This window comes from Dreissena polymorpha, chromosome 11, assembly GCF_020536995.1.
Source record: "Dreissena polymorpha isolate Duluth1 chromosome 11, UMN_Dpol_1.0, whole genome shotgun sequence".
Lineage (NCBI taxonomy): Eukaryota > Metazoa > Mollusca > Bivalvia > Myida > Dreissenidae > Dreissena > Dreissena polymorpha.
The window spans coordinates 62,479,018-62,504,297 of NC_068365.1; the positions used below are offsets into that span (position 1 = coordinate 62,479,018).

The window sequence follows — 25,280 nt, forward strand, 5'->3', positions numbered from 1 at the left end:
TTATTTAGAGGTAATGCGGTGCAGATATCCACATTTGTTAGCAAACCTTTTATCAGGGGAGCTGCGTTGCAGATACCCCCATTTGTTGGCAGTGTCTTTTAGTTAGGGGAACTGCGGTGCAGATATCCCCATGTGTGTGCATGTGTCTTTTAAAAGGGTGCTGCGGTGCAGATATTTGCGGTGCAGAAACAACCTACATAAATTGTACGGCCTTTGGTGTCGTGCGGCTCAGACCACAGCCATGCCTTATCACGACGTATATAAATGCAATTGTAATTAACTGCCAGATGCCTCGAAACAGGCGGACGTCCGCAACAGTTGCAGGCTGCTCTTTCTGCGAGGTATCGACTTCCGCGTATTCACCAATACCGCGTACTTTAGTTGTTCCATAACCAGTAGAACCAGTCTACGGAGACAGCTGTCCCGGCTGCATCTGTTGTTAATCCTGGCCTAAAAGCTTGTTCCACTAGGGACAAAATAAACAGTTATAATGAATATAATCGTGTTATGTTTTGTGTTTTTCATAAATCATCCATTTATTACGGACGACTTTTGGACAAATTTATTTGAAAAGACATATATTTTATAACCTAGATGTCCCAATAAATATTCCGTATATCACTAGTTGGCACTAATATCAAATTGGCTTTTAAAGCAGTTATAATAATAAAGAATGAAGACCAGTATTTTATTCTTAACAATGATTTAAACGTGATCAAAATTTACTTCTCAGTTTTCTTTTGGTAATTCTATGCCACCATACTCTTGAAAAGTATTTAGGTCAAAATTTAGGAATTAGTACTCATTATTAGCTAAATCGTGTAAGAGGAAAATATAACTTTAAAATATTGTATTGAACAATTATTCCAACACAATCGATTGATATATTAAAATATGTTGTATAATGTTTAAAACCATATTGTTAACTGCCCATATGCATTCAACAATGGAGTATATGATGTCAGTCTAGCCGAGGATTATATTTATTTACATACGTATTGCTCAATTGCTCATGTATAGTATTGATTTACGTGGTTTGAAAAGAACGTTCAAATGAATGGAAACTTTGGCTCTTCTTGAGTGCGTTTGAATACCCGTTACAATTAAAAATGATATCGAATAGTGTTCGCTGTTACATGCTAGGTGACTAAAGGAAAACAAAAGCAAACAGACGAGCTTAATTTATGCTAGTTAAAAGAAGGACGGATTTTATGCATTCTTACCAAGATGGGCGAACCACAGCCACAACCACTTTCAGGTAGGTATTCGTATCAGTGTTAGTTAAATATAAACAAATTTGCTTACCGGGTTATCAAACATAATTCTTTTAACATGAGCTGTTTTGTTTTAAACCTAACGGACTCAATCTGAACTGACATTCAAATAGTTTCTTATGTCTACATCAAACTCTTTACGTTGTTAAATTGTGATTAATCGGATGTACATGATTACGAATATGTTCCAATACCATTCTGTATTCGTTTTTAAAGCGATTGATTTCTTAAATCGTCCGTGTTATTTTGCATGTAGCATTTGCGTTTTAGCATTGTACGTAACGTTGATGACAGTGTAGATTAGTGTTTTAAAATACAATAAACAATGTAAATGTATGCTTCGTGTATCCTATGCAATAACACTTGTTTTGAAGTTTTGCGTTTAACGTTTATTTGTTGAGTTTACTTAATGACATTGTTATATTATGCATTGCATACTTTTTGTTACTAGCATTGTTGTTAGATAAATAAAGAAAAGTTTAATGTTGCTTTCCAATCATAGACGGCATATTGTTATCTTAATTAAATGTGCTTCGTGATTTAAGTATCGATTAATAACAAAGATTTCTCGCAGAAACATATTTTTAATTTCGTAAAAGTTCAATTATGTTATTTCCATGTCATTACGTCTAAACTATATCCGTTTCATTCGAATTATAAAACGAAGACTTTGTTTGATGTGTTTAGTGCTGGTTAGCAACTAATCGATTTATACGTTCCTTAAGTATTAAATATGTCTTATTTTTAGAGATAGTAGATTTAGGCTTGTCAAAATTGATCGTCTTAAAATCGGGAGTATTGTTTATGTTGTACTTTTTTCTTTCGTCGGTTGTTTTAATGTCGGTACGTGGGTGTTTCTTTTCGAAATATGTTTTATCATTGCAACCATTCAGGGTTATTTAAAAACGATTATAAAAGATTAAAAATTATAAAAATTATGTACTTGAATTATCAAAATAAAAGTGTTCAAACAAGATAATAAACTTATTCACATTAGTGCTTTTCCTGAATGGTAATGCTATTAAATCCACAAAGATAAAGGTAAGCGTAATGGCTTGGCTTTATTGTCTGATTATGATACACGTCACACGTTCAACCGACTTTCGCATTTACCGCATTTTTCCCCTTCCCTCCGATCACGATATAAATCGTCCGTTTACATCATTGAAGAAAAATATGAAATGAATTAAGCGATATGCGGTAGATAAAACACAAACCGCCTTTAAACTTAAAATAAGTTTGGATTCACTTTTTGATCGAATAAAATTCAAGTTGCTTGTATTAAACGAAATGTGTGTTACGGTACTACATATCGTAGCAGAAAATCGATATTCATATATATGTTAAAGCCTTTGAACAAAATGTCTTGACTGGTATTGATATCTAATGATACGATTGTGTTTCGAACAAAAATATTCCTTTGCTTTTAGAGTCCTATAGCGGTAAATTTGTAGTTTGTAATAGTTGCTAACACGCAAGGGTTCATTTTGTGAAATCGCAGCATTTCATGAATAAGAACTTGTAAGGAATTCGCGTTTTTTGCGGTAGGCTAAAGTGTTTACAAATGTTTATTGGAAAAAACGAGTTTAACATACCAAATCAATATACACAATCAATGGCACATCATGTAGCTCATTAACATATCCAAACTTGTCTAACTTGGCATACACAGTGGATCTTTAAAAGATCGGATAATATACATTTTATTACAACATTGTATAAGTCTTCTTTAAAGTAAATAACGTAATACGAATTAGTGTAACGTTATAAACATTGATAGGTCAAATTACCAAACAAGTTGTTCCGTATGAAAAATGCGAATACCTTTTATGATGCTAAACAGGTTCATTATAAGATGTATTTTACAGATTATTTAGATAAGTTCAACTCTGCTTCTGACGAGACGTTGAAGAATATGAAAATAGAAGTTGAAAAGCTTCGAGCAAAAAATGAGTCAGATTTAACCAAATTCAAAAAGGATCTGGATTTGAAAAAAGAAGAAATACAAAATATTGAACGCAAATTGGCGAATAACACACAGAAAATACAAGATTTGGAGAGAGATATTAAGGTAAGTTAAATATTGTATTGTTATTTGTCCGACAATAGTAATAATTATGTGAGGTTTTGATACAAATTGTTATTTTAAAGGTTAACGGCATTTTTAATGATAACTGTACTTCTTCATCATGATCTTCTTCTTTTTCCCGTCGTTCTTTTTTCTAAATCGCAGCAGCTAAACTTTGAGTCCGACGGCAAGGATGAAACGGGCATTCTTTGATCTAATGCAGGCTATCAGGTTGACGCCGTACATTTCACTCGGTGGTTGATGGTTGCTGAATGTTTGTTATATGTGTCTGGCTAGTTTTTCGGCGTGTCTACAGGTGCACTTTGGAGACGAAGGAAGTGGATTTGTTGTGCATGTGGTGTATAAGAATATTGTGCCTAGTCACGACAGGTGGTCGTAGCTGTAAAGTGGTTGCTTTATTTTTAACAGGAAGTTGACGATGTTGCACCTTTCATATAGACTTACACTGTTCTCGTCTTTGTATTTTTCTGCAAAAAGCTATGTCATATTTTTTACATTCCGCAGTGAGAGCGGATCCGATTCTAAAGCACTAAATGTTTGGCTGTGAAATGCTTTGAGGCCAGACACTTCGCTACTTCCAGGAATGACATGACTTTGTGTCTGTCGTGGTCTACTTTGATGCTTATGGTGTTTGCAGCATCGAGGAAGGCGTCCACATCAGCTCTGTAGTGTGCCCGTCTGGCAACTTCATCGAAAACATATGCACAACATCAGGCAAACCATTCGATCAATAAAGTATCGTTATAACGTCTGGCCCCAGAGTATGGATCACTGGGAAACGTTTGCTCCTTGTTCCCACTGGGAAAGTCGTTTTACTTTGAGCTAATGGTGAGGTAAATCTTACAGAAACTCCGAGTTCTGACGACGGACTTTATTACGGAACTTTCATGTTGTTAGTTTTATTAGGGTCAAGCAGATAACTATGTTCACAAAAAAATTGATGAATTGTTGCTCGTGTGACGTCCAACAACTTAAATAAAATCTTATATATTTGCTCTTATTAAAGTTTATTGTATAAGAAATAAAACACATGTTTGCCTTTGTTCTCCTCATCTTAGTCGGCCTTCCTCAAAACTATTCAAGTTTCTTATCAACTCGTGTGTACAACTGTGGCATTTTCTTTGTCGCGAATATAGCTGATAGTTTAGGGCATCTCTGTGACATTACCATTAACCCTTAACCCTTTCCCTCTCAGAAGCAAAGTGAAAATGGCTATATGCAAACGGCATGATACCAGAACAGCTTGCGAGTAACTCGCAGTCTGTTCAGGGTCTATGCTGTTTGCTGCTCATCAGTTTCTACGGGTTTGAATTGAAGCCTTTAAAACTTGAATCTAGTAAGTAATGTTTTTAATTAAATTTAACTTTCTAATGCGTACAAATATATATCTATGGGGTATAGGGTTAAACCATTCAGTTCAATAAATGTTTAATTCAGTACCCAAAAGCACCGTCAGCAATTGGGATTTTTAGCTTGACTGAAACCAATGTTTCTTAATAAAATATTCTTTATGTCAGTCAACCAACAGTGAAGGTGACAAATATCCATACATAAGTAATATGAGACCTCATTATATCGTCAGGAAATACTATTTGATCCAAATTATGATGAAAATTGAATATTTATGTATTTACGTTAAATAATATTAATTCTTAATATATACAGCCGTGCCTTTTTTGAATCAAAACTATTGATCGAAAACGCATCCAGGGACATTAAATTTCACCTTGCCCATAGAATATGGCGTTATAATCGCACACAAATAAGACCTATAGTCGCAAAAATTGCATTCATTCCGTATGGAGAAAGAGTTAGGAAGGTGTCCAAGGAACCCAAAGGGACCGTGTATGGGATATCAGAACAATACCCCAGGGAAATAATGGAAACAAGACAACAGCTTATACCTGTCATGAAAAAGGCTAGGGAAGAGAATAAACAGGCCTTCCTATGAGTGGAAAAACGTGTCATCGATGTCCGTGAGTACAAGCCGAATGCCTAGGAGGGACGTGAGAGTGTTGTAAAAGGTTTAAACTGGAACGTTGCAGGGCTCACAGCAGGCAAGTTTTCATCGCCGGAATCGTAAAATTGCTTTCACGATATTACATTATTAGTTAAACAGAGACATGGACCAATTCAAAATATAATATTAAACTGTCTGAATTTAGTGATACAATACATTCATATGGTGTTATCCAAATAGGCGTGCGAACCGTGCAAGTGGTGGACTTATTTTGTATATTAGAGATTATATAAGAACAGGAGTAACGGTTGCAAAAAAAAGATTGTATACTGTGGATTTAATTTGACAAACACTATTCTAATACTGAAAATGAAATATATATCGCTTTAACATATTCACCCGAATATTCACATGTTCACATTCAATTTGATGGGGATATTTTAAGATTATTGAATCGGATATTTATCATTTCAGCGAGCTGGGTGTGGTTTATGTTACGGGAGATACAAATTCAAGAATTGGTCGAAAGTTGGATGCTTAGAGCAACTTGTAATTTTAATTCAAACCGCTTCGGGGACGCATTGTTAGATTTATGTATGGCTACACAAGTTCGAGTTGTTGACGGTAGATTACATATCGATACCAATATTGGAAGAATTACGTGAAGTACACATAATGGGCAATGTTCAGTTGACGTGGTCGGCAATTTTTTTACAATATTGTGCACTGAAATAAGAGATAGTAATACATTTCCTTTTCATGCCCCTATAGAATATAATCTAAACAATGGAAAAACTAGCAATAAATATACGCGAGGACCCAACACATTTGATAAATGGAATTTTATTCAAGGAAAGCTTTTATTTCTGAATTATCGAGCGATATTGTAAATCTTGAGTCAAGTCTAATACGCGGAATAGAAAATAACGATGTAACAGAGCACCATGTTTCAATTTTGCTCAGTATCTCACGTCGAAAGAAAATCCGTATTTTGCTCACACTATCAAATCCGAGTCAAATAAATTAGATTTACACGGCAACACAATGGTATAATGCAGAGTGTGAACGACAACGCAAGGAATGTTAGGATGTTTTATACAAATTTAACAAAATGAACAACAAAATCAATAGCCAGTCAGTATTTGGAAAAAAAAAGAAATCATACACATGTTATCGTCGTTAATGTAAGTCACATTTTAATCGTACGTTTGGACGCAATATGGACAACTATTCAATTTTGAATTCAGAATCACCTTAAGGATTTTGGAAAATGTTTTATAAAAAGATCTGCGAACCCGAACGGAGAAACAATCGATTTAATTGAGTTCCTTGAACACTTTAAAAATCTGGCGAACAGTGTAAATTCTGTTCGCAATTTTTACAGCAACCATAACTCTGACAGTACTTACCTGGAACTCGATACACACATCATTGGACGAAATTGTCATGGCCACGAAAGGTTAAGGTAATAATAAGGCGTGTTCTTTGGACAATATTAATTACGAATATTAAAAAAAAAGGTATCCATGCTATAGGTAACGCATTGTAATTGTTATTTAATCATATTCTCAAGTCTTGGAAATTCCCACACACCTGGTCAACGGGTGTGATTATACATTTTATTAAAAAGCGATCCGTTTATATCAAATAATTATCGAGGTAGAACCCGTTAGAGTTGTTGCGAAGTTATTCACTAATCAACTTAATGAACGCTTACAAAAGTGGGCTACAGCTAATGAAATTTTAAAAGACGCACAGTTCGGTTTCAAGCCGGGTAATAGTACTGTAGACGCACTATTTGGCCTTTAATTATTGATTGAAAGTCAAATAAACAAAAAACAAAGACTAGTTATCTGTTTGGCGATTATTTAAAAGTATATGACTTAACGGATCGTATGCATCTCTTGTTTAAACTCATTCAGTCTGGTATCGATTGTAAATTGTTGTCCGTTTTCTTTTCGATCTTGTTTTTTAATCCGACATCGGTGTATTACAGTGTGAGATGTGTTCTCCGTGTTTACTAATTCGTAACTGGTAATTGAGTTGCACTTACCAGCTGATATAAATGGGGGCATAACTATTGATCCATTATCAATCTTCTTTTATTCGCCGACGACGCAGTATTAATCTCTGAATCCGCTGATGCATTACAATCTTTTCTGAATAATTTGTGTCAATGTCGACAAGACACAAATTGACATCTTTCATAAAGGCATATTACAAAGTGATATAGTTGGGTTTATATCAACAATTCTCTTGAAATCGTGAACACTTCGAGAGTATAGTTCCCCCACATGGTCTTCCACAGCCAAATCCAATCGCCAGGCTCTGGATAAAATCCAGAACCAAGCTCTGCGCATCATGACAGGAGCAACCAAGTCCACACCAATTGCCTTCATGGAAAAGATAACAGGAATACAACCACTTCAAGAAAGAAGAGATGTCAAAATCCTGCTTCAGACAGAGAAGTATAAATGTCTAACGGATCACCCCATGTCAGCCAGAGTTAAAGGGTACACCAAAAATCGGATCAAGCGTAGCAGCTTTGTACACGAAGCTAAGAAGCTGGACAAGGCCTATGCAACGGATCTGACCATCCCCACCACTCCGCTTGGTCATGAAGACATCATAGATCCATTACAAAATGACCTGTCAAATGTTGCAGTAAGATCCAGTGTTCCTCACCTACAGCCAGGTAAACAAGAGGATGAGCATATCAGAAAGAGCCTCACACTTGCCATGATCGATGACGAATACCCAAGAGAGGCATGGACTCATGTCTACACAGACGGTTCTGCCACTAGAGCAGTCATAAATGGAGGTGCTGGCATCGTCATTCTGTACCCATCCGGAAAACGAGAAACACATCATGCAGCAACCGGAACACACTGTAGCAACTACAGAGCAGAGACTTTAGCCCTCATGAAGGCAGTGTCAATGATTGAAGACTCGACCGAAGATGTCAACTCGATAGTCTTCTTTACAGATGCCATGTCTGTATTAGAAGCCCTGACCAGCAACAAGGTTCCTCAGCTTGCAAATGCCTTACAAAGAATCAGCACCAACCTAAACGTGACCCTCCAGTGGATCCCAGCACACTGTGGAGTGGCCGGAAATGAAGATGCTGACCAACTGGCAAAACAAGGTGCTCAGTTAGATCAGCCACCTGTGCAAGTAAGCTACAAGGAGAAAGTTACCATCATTAAATCACTTACCCGGCCAAGACAAGAGGCAGATGCATATCATCTCCTAAGCAGGGCAGAGCAAGTGATAATGGTCAGACTCCGATCAGGGCACAACCGACTCAATGCACACATGCATAAAAAATACAGACTGGCCCCGTCACCGACCTGTCCGTGTGGCACAGAAGACCAAACAGCTGAACACATCCTCCAAAGATGTAAACGTCACGACCAGGAGCGAGCTACAAAGTGGCCCCAGGACACAACCCTCCATCAGAAACTTTATGGAGACGTGGATGACCTGAGACGGACCACATCATTTATTGAAGAAACTGGTGTGATCGTGTAGAGCGAACGCCAAGAAGAAGAAGTGAACACTTCAATTATCTTGAAATAGTTAGGTCAAGCAGAGGTGCATTTATACAAGCAGCAGATATTGTGTCAGACAGAGCGCTTAGGGCGATAAACTCATTATTTATTGTTACAAAATCGTTGAATAGACCTGTCTAATTCATGTTTTATTAATTTGATTCATAAGTTGCCTCGATTCTTAACTATGGAAGCGATGTGTGGGGTTTTACTAAAGCTGAAAATATCCAACGCAAATTCTGCAAATGGCTCTTACATGTGATTGCTTCTACAAATTCAAATGCTGTGTATGCCGATGTAGCTAGATACCCGAGGTATATATATCGATATTAACGAAAGTTGTTCGACTGTATGTTAAGCAATATTATTTGTATACAATGTAAAGATGAATGTGATTACCCACCCAACAAGTCATGGGCATCAAACGTTCGAAATCTTTTGCACGAGCCAGATTTTAATTACGTATGGGTATATCTAGAATCTGTTTATGTTAACAGCTTTAGTGTAATGTTTCGCAATAGATTACACGATATGTTGTGTGTTTGTTGTTTTTTTCAGAATGCCAAAGTGATTTTAATGACACGTCATCACTATTTATTTACAAGGAAATGAAACCGAATTTTGAAAGATCCAACTACTTAAACAAAAAAAATTTGGGAACATAAAAGCAAATTAAGATTCTTTTCTCATATCCTTTTTATAGAAACTGGAAGGCAACAATACATACCAAGAAATGAAAGAATTTGTAAATTGTGTCAACTCAATGATATTGAAGATGAATACCATTTTGTTTTGATATGCCCTTTATATGAAAATTTTAGAAATACACTTATATCTGATGTTACAGAAGAAGACCAAGTATGTTTAAATTTTTACAATAATTAAATATATGACTAGAAAATCTTAACTGATTCGTAATGCTAATTTCTGTATTTAAACATAGAGCCGAAAATATATAAAGAATATTATTTCCTCAAAATTGCACTTTTGTATATGGTATTTAACTGCATATTTCATTTCTCAATAAATTACTGATGTTGAACATCCACTAAACTTTATTTTAAAAAGTAAAGAGCCTTCTCTTACATATAACATTCTCACAAAAAACATATATTAGTAAAATGCATAAATAGAAGTGTTTTTATTTTGACGCATGTGTATTTATTATTGAATTATTATTATTTTGACGATGAGATGTATACGCTTAAGTCGTAAAAAAATGTTCTGTCCTGTTTATAAGAGGCATCATAAAATTGTTTTATGTATGTACCAGTTTAGATTCTCTACACGAAATTTACAAATGATCAGTAATGTTCTCTACGACTTAAAACCTCAAATGCTCGTGTAAACTGTATTTAAAAACCTCTTTACGAAATGTTAACAAGACATTTACTTGTGACGCTAATGCTCTGTTACTCATGGTTGGGTAGTTATTTTTTAATCTATCAGATCAATAATATATGTGCAAATTATCGGCTTTTCTATGCAATTAGTGCACAATTTCGTTGAAGATGCTTACCCAATAGTTTTGAGTGTTATTAAAACACTGATATATAATACAAATAAATTCCGTTCACTTTCTTTGATATCAGGTCACTGACATATAACTCTATTTTAGCCCAGCCCAGATTATATATTATCGTGTTACACTGAAACTTCGTCTGATTATTTAGTCAAATTGTAAAGTTATATCTTTTGAACGTGTTATTTTATCTGAATTTGAAAAAAACATTCATTTTAAGATTTTTACAATTCACAGAGAAAAAGGCTGGAAGTAAGAATTTATTATGCATAATAACTATAATTATCGTAATCATCATCAGCATTATCAATGCAATCATTAAATTACCATACAAACCATCATTATTATAATAATCAACATCATTTTGAGTTTGAAAGGTGATTACCCCATTTGTAAACTGAGCACAGGAACAAAACATGAAGCGTTTAATTAGTTATCATTTAAAGGCCATATCGACAGCTTCTATGCAGTTTTGCTTTTAATTAATAAGATTATCAGTCTTCATAAGAAATCTTCATTGGGCGCGGGTAAATATGTATTGTGCAAAAAATAATTATGAACGACCTTTACATGAAGATGAGTATATATTATAAATGTATCTATTTTTTATTTAATTATTTAATTTACTTATTTATTTTTACATATATCAAAAGTAATCTTCATTGGGCGCGGGAAAATATATATTGTGCAAATTTTGTTATGAACGACCTTTACATGAAGATTTGTATGTATGTATAATAAAGGGAATATATTAATATAAAATTGATTTTATTATTTATTTATTATCTATTTATTTATTTTTATTTTTAATTATTTGATTATTAATTTATATTGATATAATAAATGAGCAAATAACATAAGTGTCACTTTAAACAAACACCTCGACTTATTTACGTTCTCCTCATACGATACTTACTATAATAATGAACATTTTATTGTTTTATTATTGCAGAATATCGAAACTGAAATAGAATCGTTAGTAGCTAAGGCAGTTGAGTATGAAGCAGAAGCTGCTGGACTAGATAACAAAGCAACACAAAGCAGTAAAATTGGATGGGGATCTGTAGCCGTTGGATTAACTGCATTGGCACTGACCCCGATGACTGGTACATAGTCGAATGATATTCAATTAACGTGGGTAAAGTGTTGACTATAACATCGTAGCACATACAGTTTTGCGTGTGTTTTTTTTGTAATATGTCAAATATCAAGTAAAATAAATCGACTAAGAATAAGTTCCAAGACAGTAGTTTTTTTAATTTCTTAATGCTATTGTTATTGCATGTTCGAAAGTTCGATTATATCAATTATACAAGATAGTTGGTTACTAAAGTGTACGCCAGTTAATGTGAATAATTACAGGTGGAATATCAGCAGCACTTTTGGGCATTGCTGCTCCTGCTGGAGCTACGGGTGTTGCTGCGGTCGCTTTTCTCGACGCAAAAGAAAAACGGGAAGAGGCAAACAAACAAAAACGGCTCGCCGAAAGTAAGAGATCTGACGTCGAAAGCAAACGGAGGAATCAACAAGAAATTCAAGCCAGCATAGATGTAGACTTAATTGAGAAAACTAAACTACATAATTTTAGTCGTGAGTATCTTAAGATATTTTGTTAACTATTCGTATCGTGTCTGTTTATTTACAGTAGCTATCTTTATTTTTATTTTGATGCACACGTTTTCATTCCCGATGCGATGAACAATTGTCGATTCAACATAACATACTTGTTCACGCCATTCAATACGAAAACATTAACTGTTTATTACAATTTTATTTAAAAAAAAAACTCGATGGACATTCAAGGTGGCATTAATGTGCTTTTGTACATTTAATAGTAAATGTTCAATTGAAAAATCTAAATAACAAATGCTCTTTCACACTCTTAATACAATAACTACAATATGTAAAGTCATATATGATAATTTATACCTTAATCCACAGTGAAATGTCAGATCAGAACACTCTTCGTGCGATATATTTAATCAAAACCATTTGAAAAGTTAGAAAAAAAAATTGGTTAAGTGCAGTAATACAGGTATACGACTTTAAGTTGTGTGGATAATCCATATCTGAAACAGGCCACCGAAACAAGCACACGTTAAAATAAAATGTGTTTGCTGTATTGCACAACCCTTTTACATACGGATCTTTTAACTAAACATTATATGTTTATTTAACTTCTAATGATTTTTTTAGTTATTCTGCTAGGTGATACACTGATTTGAATGTTAAAATTGTTTTAACCAGATACTATAGTCGCGCGGCAACTTTAACCCTTTTGGAGTAGTTTTCAAACCTTTTGTAATTCTTTTTGAAAAAAAAAACAATAATAACCTTAGTCGGGTATATTGAATTTGATTAAATACGGAGCATTGTTGACAGCATTACTCCACCATCTTAATTTTTTAAATATGTTAAGAGCATAAATGACATAAAATCATGCTGCATTTAGTAGTTTGTTTAAGAAACCCCATTTGTTTCAACACCAATTAGAAGAAGCAGATTTCTTGCTGTGAAGTTGTCCATCTATCGTTCTGTCGGATGGTCGGTCGGTCCGTTGATATTTCATTTCCGCACTTGATGATTATGTCAGGCAGATAATGCATTCCAACGATCAAGGGCACAGGGACTTGAAATATGAAATAAAGATGGTTTCCTTGCATGATACTGACACTTTTTATTCGCCTACGACCATGTTTATTGGTATAATGACAACGTTTGCACTAGAGAAGCGCATATCAACTTTATTGATTATCGATAAAACATGTCGAATGTGAATCCTTTATTTAAATTTAGCCACAGTGTTTCCCCCTGATATGTGCGCAATGTATTGACAGATAATTGAGACAATTTATGTAATAAATACTTGGGGTGTACGGATGAAGTCAATAAATATTGATGTTAACAAGTCAACATTCAACTCCACATGGGAAGGTTATTTCAAATTAGGCTGTTTAATTTCCGCACGATATCTAGAGTACGCTTTTATCCAATGCACTCCTAACAGGTAATATTTGCTTGATTTAATAATACGTTTCAAGAGAACACATTTCTCTAAAATATTCTTAATTTGGATGATGTTTACTTGTCAGGAAATGAAACTCGTATCCGCAAAATATGTACAGTATTACTTTTTATCTAAATTTGTATACCGGTAACTTGTAGTAAGTAGTGATTAATGAGTAATGACTTGTATTTAAGTAGTGTGTAGCAAGTATTAAGTATCAGTATCAGTAAGTAGTAAGTATCAGTAGCATTAGCAGTAGCAAACGCAGTAGTAGTATTAGTATTGGTAGTTGTAGTAGTACTATATTATCATGAGAAAGTAATAATATTCATGCATAATAATTTCTTTTTTCAGTTAAAATCCAAGCTGAAATAGGAGACCTAGAAAACATGCATGGCAACCTCTCGGCATTCGAAGTTATACTTGACAGTAAAATATCTTCATCCGAGGTATTGTTGGACTGATGTTTTATTCTTAGTCCTGCTGTACAGAGAGAATAACAGGTTACTACCTAATAGCTTTGTAATATTTCAGGCAAGGCTTAGAAAACAATAAATGGCAAAACTTGCCGAGCCGTCATTTTATTTGCACCAAGTAAACTATCAGGCGGTAACCTGTTTTTCTGTTTATCATATCGCTACGTTCCCCAATTTATAAGAATTAGTGAAATCGCTTCGACGCTGCATTTTTTTGCGGGAATGAATATGATTTTTGACGTTTGTTGTGTTAATAATGACGTCATGACTACTTGCGCTTTATACGTGTAAAATAAGTTTTATGCTGTTTATGTTGCTTTATGTGTATATAATATATAGCATGTTGTTTGCCCTGTTCAATCTGATTCTATTTTAACAAAAATGATAAACTTTATAGTTGATTCCGATTAATATTAACTTTCTGCAAACATTCACTGATATAACAACTTCCTGTTGAACAGATATATAAAAACTATATTCTAAAACATTGAATATCATTGATATTATTTAAATATATATATATATGCCTTGTGCATGCTCCATTTGTCTTGCAAACATAATAGGCAATTCTGGCTTTTTAGCCGCTGGATGTCAAAGTACTTGCTTCTTCTATCTTGTCTTATTAGTTGAGTATGCGGTCATTTGTTTTTCCGATAATACACGTTTACTGAGTATTTTCAAGGTTGACCTCACCGTTAGTGATATTTTGTTGGTTAAAGACCATTCAAGAAGGTTAATCTCGAAACATATCTTTCATCCATACATTATCACCACTTGAGGTGTGTGTTTGATAGAATCTTCAATTTGCATTTAGCGTGACCAAACTGGCACATAATTTGTACTGTATACCCAAAGAATTATATCTACCTAAAAAGTTTTCTCGAAACAGCCAAGTATAGAGGATAACGTAATTTCGATATCTTTTAATGAAGATAAATTAATTTTGCTACGCGACATTTTAACAACATATCGATTTTACATTTGAACTTTAAATTTCACATTTATTTTTAAAAGAAGCTTGTTTCATTAGACTACTGTTATCAATTTAACCTTTGAACTGTAATTGCCACTTAACCCTGAAAGAAACATTTGCGTATAACAATCCGTCTGATGAAGGATCATAATAGAAAAATTGTTCCTTATGAAATATGACGGAAATAGTCATATGTTTAAAAGTATCCTTTGATCTTGAAAATGAGTGTTAACTTAAAATCAATATCTTTTGTTTTGCAACCATCCCCTTCTATAGTTTTTTTGTGAAAACTCATCTGGGAAAATTTGAATGCACGCGAATGTTATATCTCTGATAGGCACTTATGTAAAACATGTGACCTGAAAATATGAGTTTACAATAAACTAATCAACCGCCACCTTTAGCCAATCGGCAAATAAAGCTTTACTTGTGCAACTTTCATAAAACATAGTACCGAAATACTCCCCTAATAAAGCAAGGTCTTTTGGCGTCTTATGGTAACTAAATTAAATAACTACATGTACTTTGATCAGCACCATAAAACGTAATTAGGATGTATTGTTTATGTTTTTTAAATATGCCCTTGAATTAGAATTGTGAGTTTAATTATTAATTTATTAAAGTTTGATGCTTTCTGTATCGACATGACCAGAATAATATATTCCAGAAGTATATCTCTCGTTTATCTAAATAAGTGAAGTAATTTTTTCGAAGAAAAAATGTTATGTTATTGATGTCGGTAAGTCTGTATCTCCCGCATATCGTTTTCTTCTAAAACATCAAGATAACTAGAGTCGCATCATGTGAACACTGGGAAAATAAAAGTTTAGAATAATAAATGTTTATACGATAATTATTAACCAAACAAACAACATGCGCAAACACGCTTCTTTGCGTTCAATTTCAGAAACTACCGACAAGGTAAGCCCATTTGAATATCGTCCTGTCTAAAAGTTTAAGCCTCATAATTATTAAACATGTTTTCGTATTTCGAAATAATTAATCCAATTAAAAGTCACGATCAGTGCTGATAAATCTTTAGCAACTTGATTATTCGTTTTTATTCAATGACGAGGTTGTAACGTTTATTTTGACGTATTTGTAAATAGGTGTTAAATATAGCACATTTCGAATTTATGAACATTCTTAATTTAAATTAATGCTAACACAAATGAATATATATATATAGTTTAAGTGAGATTTGACTGTTTATTATATCGTCTGTTTGATGTTGCTTAACATCACTTTCTCCTGTTCAAGAAGAGAAAATGCAGTGCCTTCTGAAACAATCCTTTGTTTATTTTCATTCGTTATTACTGTCTTAATGAACTACTTAAGCAGCGTTGTAAATCATATAGAGTAGTTGAACGCACACGAACCGTGTCTTTGCATCTCAAAGCATACGGATTATGCATCCTTAATAAATTAAGCATTATGACATACGCTCAATATGATGTCTTCTACTTAAATACTACAAGCCTGATTTTATTTCAAACTGACAGGTGTGTTCATTATGAACTATGTTTTGTGTTTTGTAATGCAATTCAATGTTTCAGTGTACCTAAACACACATCCGCAAAGGTTGAAGAAGGATCAATTACAGGTTTGACTTCAGAGAGTATTCTTAAAATACAAGCATGCCTTCGAATAGCAAAATTAATGTAATGATTGTTATGTTTCTTTGCTTATGTAAGATCACGTGCAGTATATAGTAAATAGAAATGCTATTTAGAATTAAGCAACTCTATATGACCATAATTTTTAACACGTAACTCTTATTTTAGTCACGGTTTCAAAAAGGTTTTCATGGGCTGTCAATGTTGAAACAGCCATACATGTTTACCCAATATGACGTCCAGTCACACGTTGGCTTACATTGCCGCAGCTCTTTTGATGCTTGATCTGTTTTGCTATGTTAACAACCGTTTGTTTTGGTTTTCATTAATTCAATGCATGTACATGTCTTCTTAAATTGAATATACATATATATTTCAAAAGGAATTAAGTCCTTAAAACAGACCAAAAGCACAACTATCGATGAAACTTAGTAGTTTTCAGAAACCATATGTAGACACCTATCCGACAATCCGTATCTTCGAGGCAATATATCAGACCTAGCAGCTATCCATTAAAAAAAGCTAAATTTAGTTTAATACAATATGAATACGAATTGTATTCAGCATGTCTATGATTTAGTGGTCCGTTTGTCACTTACACTTCATTGTTTTATCCTGAACAACCGGGTAATTTTGGTTCGAGCATGTATGATAGACTAGAGGAGACAACATTTAAAATGAACACATCCTTTTTGGTTCAAGCAATTCATCACGTCATACATGTAATTTTTAAGTTAGATTTCGTTGTATTGCATTGTAACTTCAACTATATAATAGATACGCGTATTATAAAAACATGGGCAAGATCAAAACATATAATGAAAAACTTATTGAATAAAAAAAATCGCAAACAAACAAAAAAAATACAACTGAGTTAATAATAACGAGCAAAACGATACCAGACGGCGACTTAAGCAACTTTTGAAATGATGCTTCTCAGGTGTGTGTTGAAATAACAGTAATCACAAGAATGACATTGAGACGTTTCTTAAATGCGCTAATCAATCAAGATCCATGCTATTAATTCAGAATGCACTCATTTTAATACACATACTTTGAATTAATTTTCAGTGTCAATATATTTAATTTTAAATTTTACAAAGTTTCACTAATTGACACATTGTTCCACAGTTTATTCAAAAGATGTTGTTGTTTTAATTTTATTTAATTTTCATTCGTTTGTGTTTTATGATTAATTCAAGTAATTTGTGTTTACATTCTTGATTTTGTATATTTCAGATAAAGTGGACAAGGTAAACTTATTTTGTTTTATTTCCAACTGCAAAATAGTATAACTTAAAAATGTATAAATACCATAAGACACTGGCATGTTATCATTTTGAGTAAGAATATTTTCCATTTCATGTATAAATCATTTGTAAGATGCGCAGTATGGATTGATTGTCGGGTTGGATTATTCATTTGATGCGTTGTTTTTACATAAACTTACATAGTAAATGAATTGATGATTGATTAATTGATACAGTGATTATTCTTTGATTAATTCACTGATTTTAATTATTTAATCACATAGTCATTCACTCGTCCGCTCTTTATTCTTAAATGTATTGATGTTTTAATTAAATAATAGTATTTACCAATTTATCCATATATGCACTGCCTGTTAAAAGATATGTATATAAGTATGTAGATAGGTGTGGGTAAGGGCGGTAGGTTTTTTGGGTGAGTGGTTGTTCGGTCGGTCAGGCATAGGTCGGTCGGTCGATTAGTTGGTTGGTCTCGAGGTAGCTAGGTCTGTCGAGCGGTAAAAGTAGGTAAGTAAGCAGGGCAGGTAGGAAGGAAGGTTGTTTGGATGGTTGTTGGGTTGTTAAATTCTTGGTTGGTTGATTGGTTGATTTATTCATGTTTTGATTTATTAATTCATTGAGTTATTGGTTGATTAGGAGCTACATGAAATATTTAAAAATATATGGGAAGCAAAGCGTGCGAAAGTCAGCGGTAAACACAATGAGAAATACGTTAGGGAAACAATACCATGGATTGAATACCGAATATCGCAGTTCAAACAAGCAATGTCAACTACGTATAAACACATTCTTGACAGAAAAGAAATGGACTCCAAAAGCAAGGAGGCGAAAGAATTAATGCAGCTTTTAGAATCCACTTACAAAGAAATAACTGATCTGGAACAAAACATTGGTAATGACATGATAAGTCGAATGAAAATAATCATGAAGGAACAAAACGTCCTGAAAAAATTGTATTATGAAGTTCAAGCCTTCGAAGAAGATATACGTAATATGGAAGGCAAGCGTACGGTTTGTATTCAACTTAAAGTTGTTTCTTAATTTAATGTTTTAATATGTTATTTTTTGTATATTTAATGTGCTGAGTTTCTTATTTTGTTTTTGATAAAGTTCATTGAAAAAAATGCATCACATGAAGGCTAACGTTGTTTACTTTTTTACGCTTGAAGGTGCTTCAAAAACAAGCAGTAGCATTTCAATTTGAAGCGCAAACATTAGAAAAACTCGCTTTGAAAAAAGGTTATGAGATGGCAACGAAGTTAGCAGTTGGCAGTGGAAGCATAGGCGTCCTCGCTGCCAGTGCTATGGCAGCTCCATTAACTGGTAATATTTTAATTTTCTAGTAATAAAAAAATACCACTCCGAGACATCTATGTTAAAGAATCGTTTATTGGAGGTGTATTTCACTTTATTATGATTATTTTCCAATTGAATTGTATATCAAAGTATGTTTCTTGTTTGCCACAATAACACCACACATGAGCAACATGTGAAGTTGGACCCCATCCTTTATGTAACTCCAGGTTTCCTCGAGGAACGGATCACTTTCAATCATGTTCAAAATATAGCTAGATATTATGATAAGGTTTATTTAGGAAATATTGCATGATTATGATGTTCTAATAGGTTATCGCACAAGTTGACGAGAAATTACATTGTTTGGTTTTGAGTTTAAAACGAGTTTTTTCCCGTTATTGCTCGCACGTTATAGATATTTACGTCACCTAATTCATAAAAAGGCCCGATGTTGAAACTCGAGTAAAATTAAATAAAAATAATCATTTAAGTCTTACTTTGTGCCATTCTAGATACTTATTCTTTAAAATAAAATATAAAAAAATAAGAAGCAAACGGAATCCAATAATTATTGCAAAAATGCCTATCGAAGATGTAAACTACAAATACAAACAGTTCTTAAAACAATATAATTTATTTTTGTTATCACATGGGTTTTTGATGTCGTAACATCTATAGATTGTGTCTTGAAAAAGTCATTTTATAAAATCAATGAAGACAGTTTTTAATTTTATACAAAATTGCACACTTTTGACGAGTAACGACAGCGAATACTTCTATTAGAAAGGATAACAACACAAAATCTCAGTCTTTTCCCTCATAGATCTGTAGCATTGCGAATAGTTTATTATTTTACGAATTTCAAATATGATTAAATAACGCAATGTAGTCAATGTTATGTTTCACATTTCGTATTGTAATTATAGCCCCACGTGAAGAAGGTGTGAAGGAGTTATGTCATTGTGCTCAGAATCTATGAGTCTTGCGGTTTTTTCTGTTTGTCAATCCCGAAACGTATAGCTCTCAATGCAGGATTTCGTAACTGCGTGGTCTAACTCTCAATGAGAAGGCCTATCGCGAAGCTTTTCCACGTCGTTGTCTTCATTGACAAAGTTATTATTTCAGGTCAAATGTAAAAAAATACTTTTTTCTAAAACACATCCATTTTCCACTCTTTAAATTTTGAAGGTTTTATTTTAATATGCTGATGATATTCTAAATTGGGTGTGTGTTTTTGTGGCAAAATATTATTTTTGTCCCCACCAAAACTGTTGCTCCAATACGGTATAAATCCAAGATGGCCGCCAAGATTACCATTTTAAAAAACTAGAAAATACCGTGTCTTCACAAACGAGACAAACATAATTATTTCGTCGATGAAATATTATACCTATAACACAAAAAAAGTATTTTTCATCTTAAATAAAAAAAATCACAAATACGAGACTTAGAAATATAATGATATACTATTCAATGCGTATGTGATCTATTATTAAGATTCGTATAAAATAAGGAAAATGGATGGCGTGAATGAAACAAAAATTTAAAAAAAAGGCCTTATGTTCATGCTGATATATTTAGAGATATACTAGCGTTTTTAAAATTGTTATATGGATATTTTTTATACTGGTAAATGCATGTCCAGTGTTTGTAATTAGAAGATACATAATATTGACTCTTAACAGTATTGTTATCGTAGTAACAAATTGGTAAAAGCGATAATATATCAACAAAAGGTAAAGCATTAAACTTCCTCGCTTAGAGAAACTAACAAACACTGTTGTTCGATATCTCTTTAATCGTTCAATCTACTTAATTTAAAGTAAATAGTTTTACACAAAATTTGTGTTGTTTTTGTTGGGGGTTGGGTTGCTGCCAATCCGGGTTACTAAAAACACTACATAATACAAAATTGTACGATAAGCTATTATGCTTTTATTAATTACGAAGTTTGTATACTGTGTTTTTGAGACGTGTTTTATTTCTGTCGTTTAGAAAATGTGTAGCAATGTATCGCATTTTATCGTTATGAGTAAATTAAATATAGTTTAGTTCAGAAGTCAAAATAGTAATGCCAACAATAATGGACTTTGCAATCAGTTGGCTCAAATGCCCAACATGTATTTGTATGTTTCCTTTAATGTAAATAATCTTTATTTATGACAAGGAACAAATATACTACGCGCAAAACTTATACTTCATTATTAAACATAATACATTATATCACATCTGATTTCGCCTTCTGAAAGGGTCATGGCAAACCTTTGGTTTTAAAACGATTGAAAGAACCACGAATCTAGGATTTAGCCCATAATGAAAGCCCATAAGTTAATAAACATCAACTTCATAGCACTGGACTCCACATTAAGAGATTTAAAAGAAGATGTATATTTTGTTCAATAGGTAGTAATCTTCTAAAGTGTTTCATATGCACAAAATGATTTAAATACACTTTGATTCTCATCTATTAAACTTTATTGAAAGACTCAAGTTGCGTGGCCTTTGCAAGGCGAAGATATGTTCATTGCAGCCTATAACATACATCTGTAACAAGGTTTCTTCAACACAGAAAAAATAATCTGTCTCAATAACATAATTACTCTCATACGTTACAGGGGGTGCAAGTCTCGTTGCTGCAGGCGCAAGCGGGGCATTAGCGGCCTATAACTTCATGAGTGCCTATGAATGTTATGAACTAGCGAAACAGAAACAGAAACAATCAGAGCAAAATCGTGAGCAGGCTAACGCCGTACATTGGAGGATTAATAAAACACAAATGGACATAAACACAAGAGAGGAGCATAAGCGAGAGGCTTTATCTTTGATAGGTATTCTTTGCATTTAAGTTTAAGTTAAGTATTGTTTTCGTCAGACAACTATAACGCGTTTTATTTGTTCATGTTGTATTTATTAATGATGATGTAAAAATAATATTATTTTCTTTTAAAGGGCAACTCAAGGCAGATCAAACAATTCTTCAGAACATACTTAAACAGTTGATCAAGTTTAGCGACGTGATAAACAGCATCACAGTTTTTCTACAGGTACGTAGTGATCTTATTTAATTTTATGACGTCGTTGGGAATAAAATTAAAAACCAAACAAATCATCGTTGAACAGTGCATCTCGTTAAGTGCTATCACATAAGAGCCCATCAGTAATTGCCTGATCGACGTGAGTTCATGTTTTAGCAAATAAATATAAACAATATATTCCTTCGAACTTTTCATGTCAACAGCTTTCTTAGAAAGGCTGCCGATTTTAAACGTGTTCCTACATTCGTACTTAATTTTGATAAATGCCTGACCGCGGTTCAACTAATTGTTTACCAAAGATATAAACTGTATTTTCTATAAGAATTTTGTAAGTGTAATAGACATATGACATTCATAATAATGACTTTCATGAGATCAAAATCTAATTTAATATACGGTTATATTTGAGAAGAGAGGATAGAATGCTCAGAATATATCCCCATTAGAAAGATAAATTCTATTTTTAAATTCATAACACGTCACAAATACACCATTCGACAACCAAGTGTACATATTCGCTTATGAAGCCTGTATTGCATCTTCACAAAAAGAACCATGACAACAGTGATATGAATAGGTCTCCGTCTAGGGCCCGTTTTTGGGGTTGTATAATGTAATGAAATTATACGTCGCAGAGCAAAATTATATTATCATTAAATTAAAATCAACACGTGACAAGCGATTCTTTTTCTACACAAACAGAAATCAAAAGTGTTTTTTCTGCAATAACAATGAGAGGGCTCTATATTTTTATTTGACTTTGGTGACTGAAGAAATCTTAAGTGCTGTAAATCGAAAACATGTTCCGCTAATGAGATCGAAATTGAACACTCTGTACCCCTCTTTCAATTCTTCAATATCATTGTTAAGGGATGATTTCGTACAATGGTTATTTAAGCGGACTGGTTTACTCTGATTTTTTTCCTTACTGTTTTTGTTCGTTTGATGCACTTAAGAATTATATAACTATGTTTTAAATTATGAAATAAGACTTAAAATGAAAGCACCTTGCAACAATTACAAAATTTAACCTGAACTTGAAACATTATAAATGAAGATCGAGTTTGTTTTCGAAATGTGATTAGATATTGCAATAACCGTAAACTTAATTGAGGCCAGTCACAAACTCAGAGCATTTAACGCTGTGATAACACATGTCATTATGTATATATAGCATATTTCTAAGGTATTTAAATTTCACACGAGTCGATCAGCATTTGAAAATATGGCATAACGCCATAATGCTCTGCATTGACCGTTTACCGGCAGCGAACCCATTTGCAATCATTTATATTAATACCGGTAGTTTGGTTTCCTGTTATAAAAGTAGTGAAATAAAAACAATAATTTCTCTCCTGATATAGTTGTTTCTGAAGCTATAATGTTCACTGATTTGCATCAATCAATCTGATGTAATTACAGTCAAATATATATATATGAATGTTGGTGTTGCTGTGTGGTTTTCCATCCACAGAAGCAGCTACAACTTGTGTTTATGTTTTGAAATCAAAGGAAGCCCGGCGGATATACACGAAATTATATACTACTCATTCAGTACTTTTATAACAAAAATTCATACGAATTAATTGTTTGATTCAAATTAAAATATGTCAGCCCTGCTTTTATGTGTACGCATACTATTTGAATTGTGTTATTCGATTATACCATATGTTTTCATGTCTAAACAAAATAACATTCTAGATTAGATTACATGCTTTTAAATATCAATGTAAGTATACAATATGAGAAATTATAATGCTGGTGCAATACATATCATCAAAGTAATCTCGTGATAGAAGATTTAAGTTATAAATATCACAATTAATTAGATTTATTGCATTCATGTAAACTTACAATGATAAGATTGTAATTTTAATATAAAGTATTGCTGAAATGTGCTACCTTCAAGTTTGTCTGACAATTACCACTTTATAGGATGCAAAACAAGGGCAATTATTTGAAATGCGCATTTGAACCAATTGATTAAAATAACATCATCAGCTAAGAGATAATCGGGTGAATATTTGATGAACCATTTAAACTTTAAAACTTAAATAAATTATAATTCTCTGATTATACTCCTTTAATTGACGTTTCGGCATAATGTCTTTATCAAAACAATGGAAATTATATGTTAACTACATTTTTACGTCTTTTGACTGCACAATTTAAACAACAAAGAAAATGTTTTTTGACGTTTAAAAACATTTTCTTTGTTGTTTTAATTGTGCAGTCAAAAGACGTAAAAATGTAGTTAACATATAATTTCCATTGTTTTGATAAAGGAATTATGCCGAAACGTCAATTAAAGGAGTATAATCAAAGAATTATAATTATTAAATATCCCTTAGGATAATTCAACTGAGCTTAAATACATTGGATGATATATAGACGCGTGCGTAATCAAAACGCTTGATGATGTATGAACAGTTGGTAAAATAGTGTTTTATGTTTAACATTCATTGAAATAAATGCTTGATTTGTTCAATTTCAGTATACGAAACCATATAATCCATCAACAGATGTCAAGTCATGCAGAATAATGTGAAAAAGAAAACTAACGTGTGTGGACTATTTTGCACCGTCTATATTGACTTTGCCGCTCACTAGTATAGACTTAGTTTTGTTTTGTTAGTCGCATTAAAAAAATTATTTTCGTTTTTTGCTCTGCTATAAGTGTGTTTGTTATTTTTTCTTGGTCGTCAATAACTGGACTAAAACATTGAAAGATGTGTATCCGATTTTAGTAAAAGAAATTAGACCTTTTGTGTGTTTTTGTTTGTTTATTTGTTTGTTTTATGATTTTCATATATTATGAGAAGTGGATAATAAGGCGTTCGAACGTAAATAACAGTGAGTTATGTACAAGTGGCGTTTGTATTGCTATACATTTCATTAAATATTTTTATTTTAATAACAGCTATGATTGTTTTCTGTAAGATTCTATTAATGTCTACATAATAACTTAATGTAACATGTTTTTCCTACTTTATGATATAAGGTGTGTTTGTGTGGGGGTTTTGTGGGTTTTTTGTATTTACTCTTTAAATTTATAATAGCTATTATTGAGTAATATAGGTTACATTCATTTCTAGATTATAACTTAACCTGTATTTTGTCCAAAAGGTTTATCAATTTGTATCTATATGTTTTAAAGACGGTATTTGCTTTAGCGTCTTTTTTTTATGAAACAGTATGTCGATAATGTTGCCA

At 32.9% G+C, this 25,280-nt stretch overlaps 1 protein-coding gene across 1 annotated transcript; it reads left to right on the top strand.

The window, feature by feature from the left end:
- Positions 1–1,025: 1,025 nt before the first annotated feature.
- Positions 1,026–25,280, top strand: LOC127850882 (uncharacterized). Its single transcript, XM_052384274.1, has 13 exons — positions 1,026–1,258; positions 3,143–3,345; positions 11,349–11,502; positions 11,759–11,986; positions 13,758–13,852; positions 15,760–15,773; positions 16,409–16,455; positions 17,708–17,721; positions 18,373–18,747; positions 18,906–19,059; positions 21,648–21,860; positions 21,982–22,076; positions 24,562–25,280. The coding sequence occupies exons 1-13, from the start codon at positions 1,228–1,230 to the stop codon at positions 24,613–24,615; spliced, it is 1,677 nt and encodes a 558-aa protein (XP_052240234.1). The 5' UTR covers positions 1,026–1,227; the 3' UTR covers positions 24,616–25,280.

What these genes read in the sequence shown, in the direction of transcription:
- LOC127850882 (XM_052384274.1), top strand. Translation starts at nt 1,228, where the DNA reads ATGGGCGAACCACAGCCACAACCACTTTCAG. An exon ending in ACAGCCACAACCACTTTCAG is followed by an intron (nt 1,259 to 3,142) that starts GTAGGTATTCGT and finishes TGTATTTTACAG; the next exon opens with ATTATTTAGATAAGTTCAAC. An exon ending in ATTTGGAGAGAGATATTAAG is followed by an intron (nt 3,346 to 11,348) that starts GTAAGTTAAATA and finishes TTATTATTGCAG; the next exon opens with AATATCGAAACTGAAATAGA.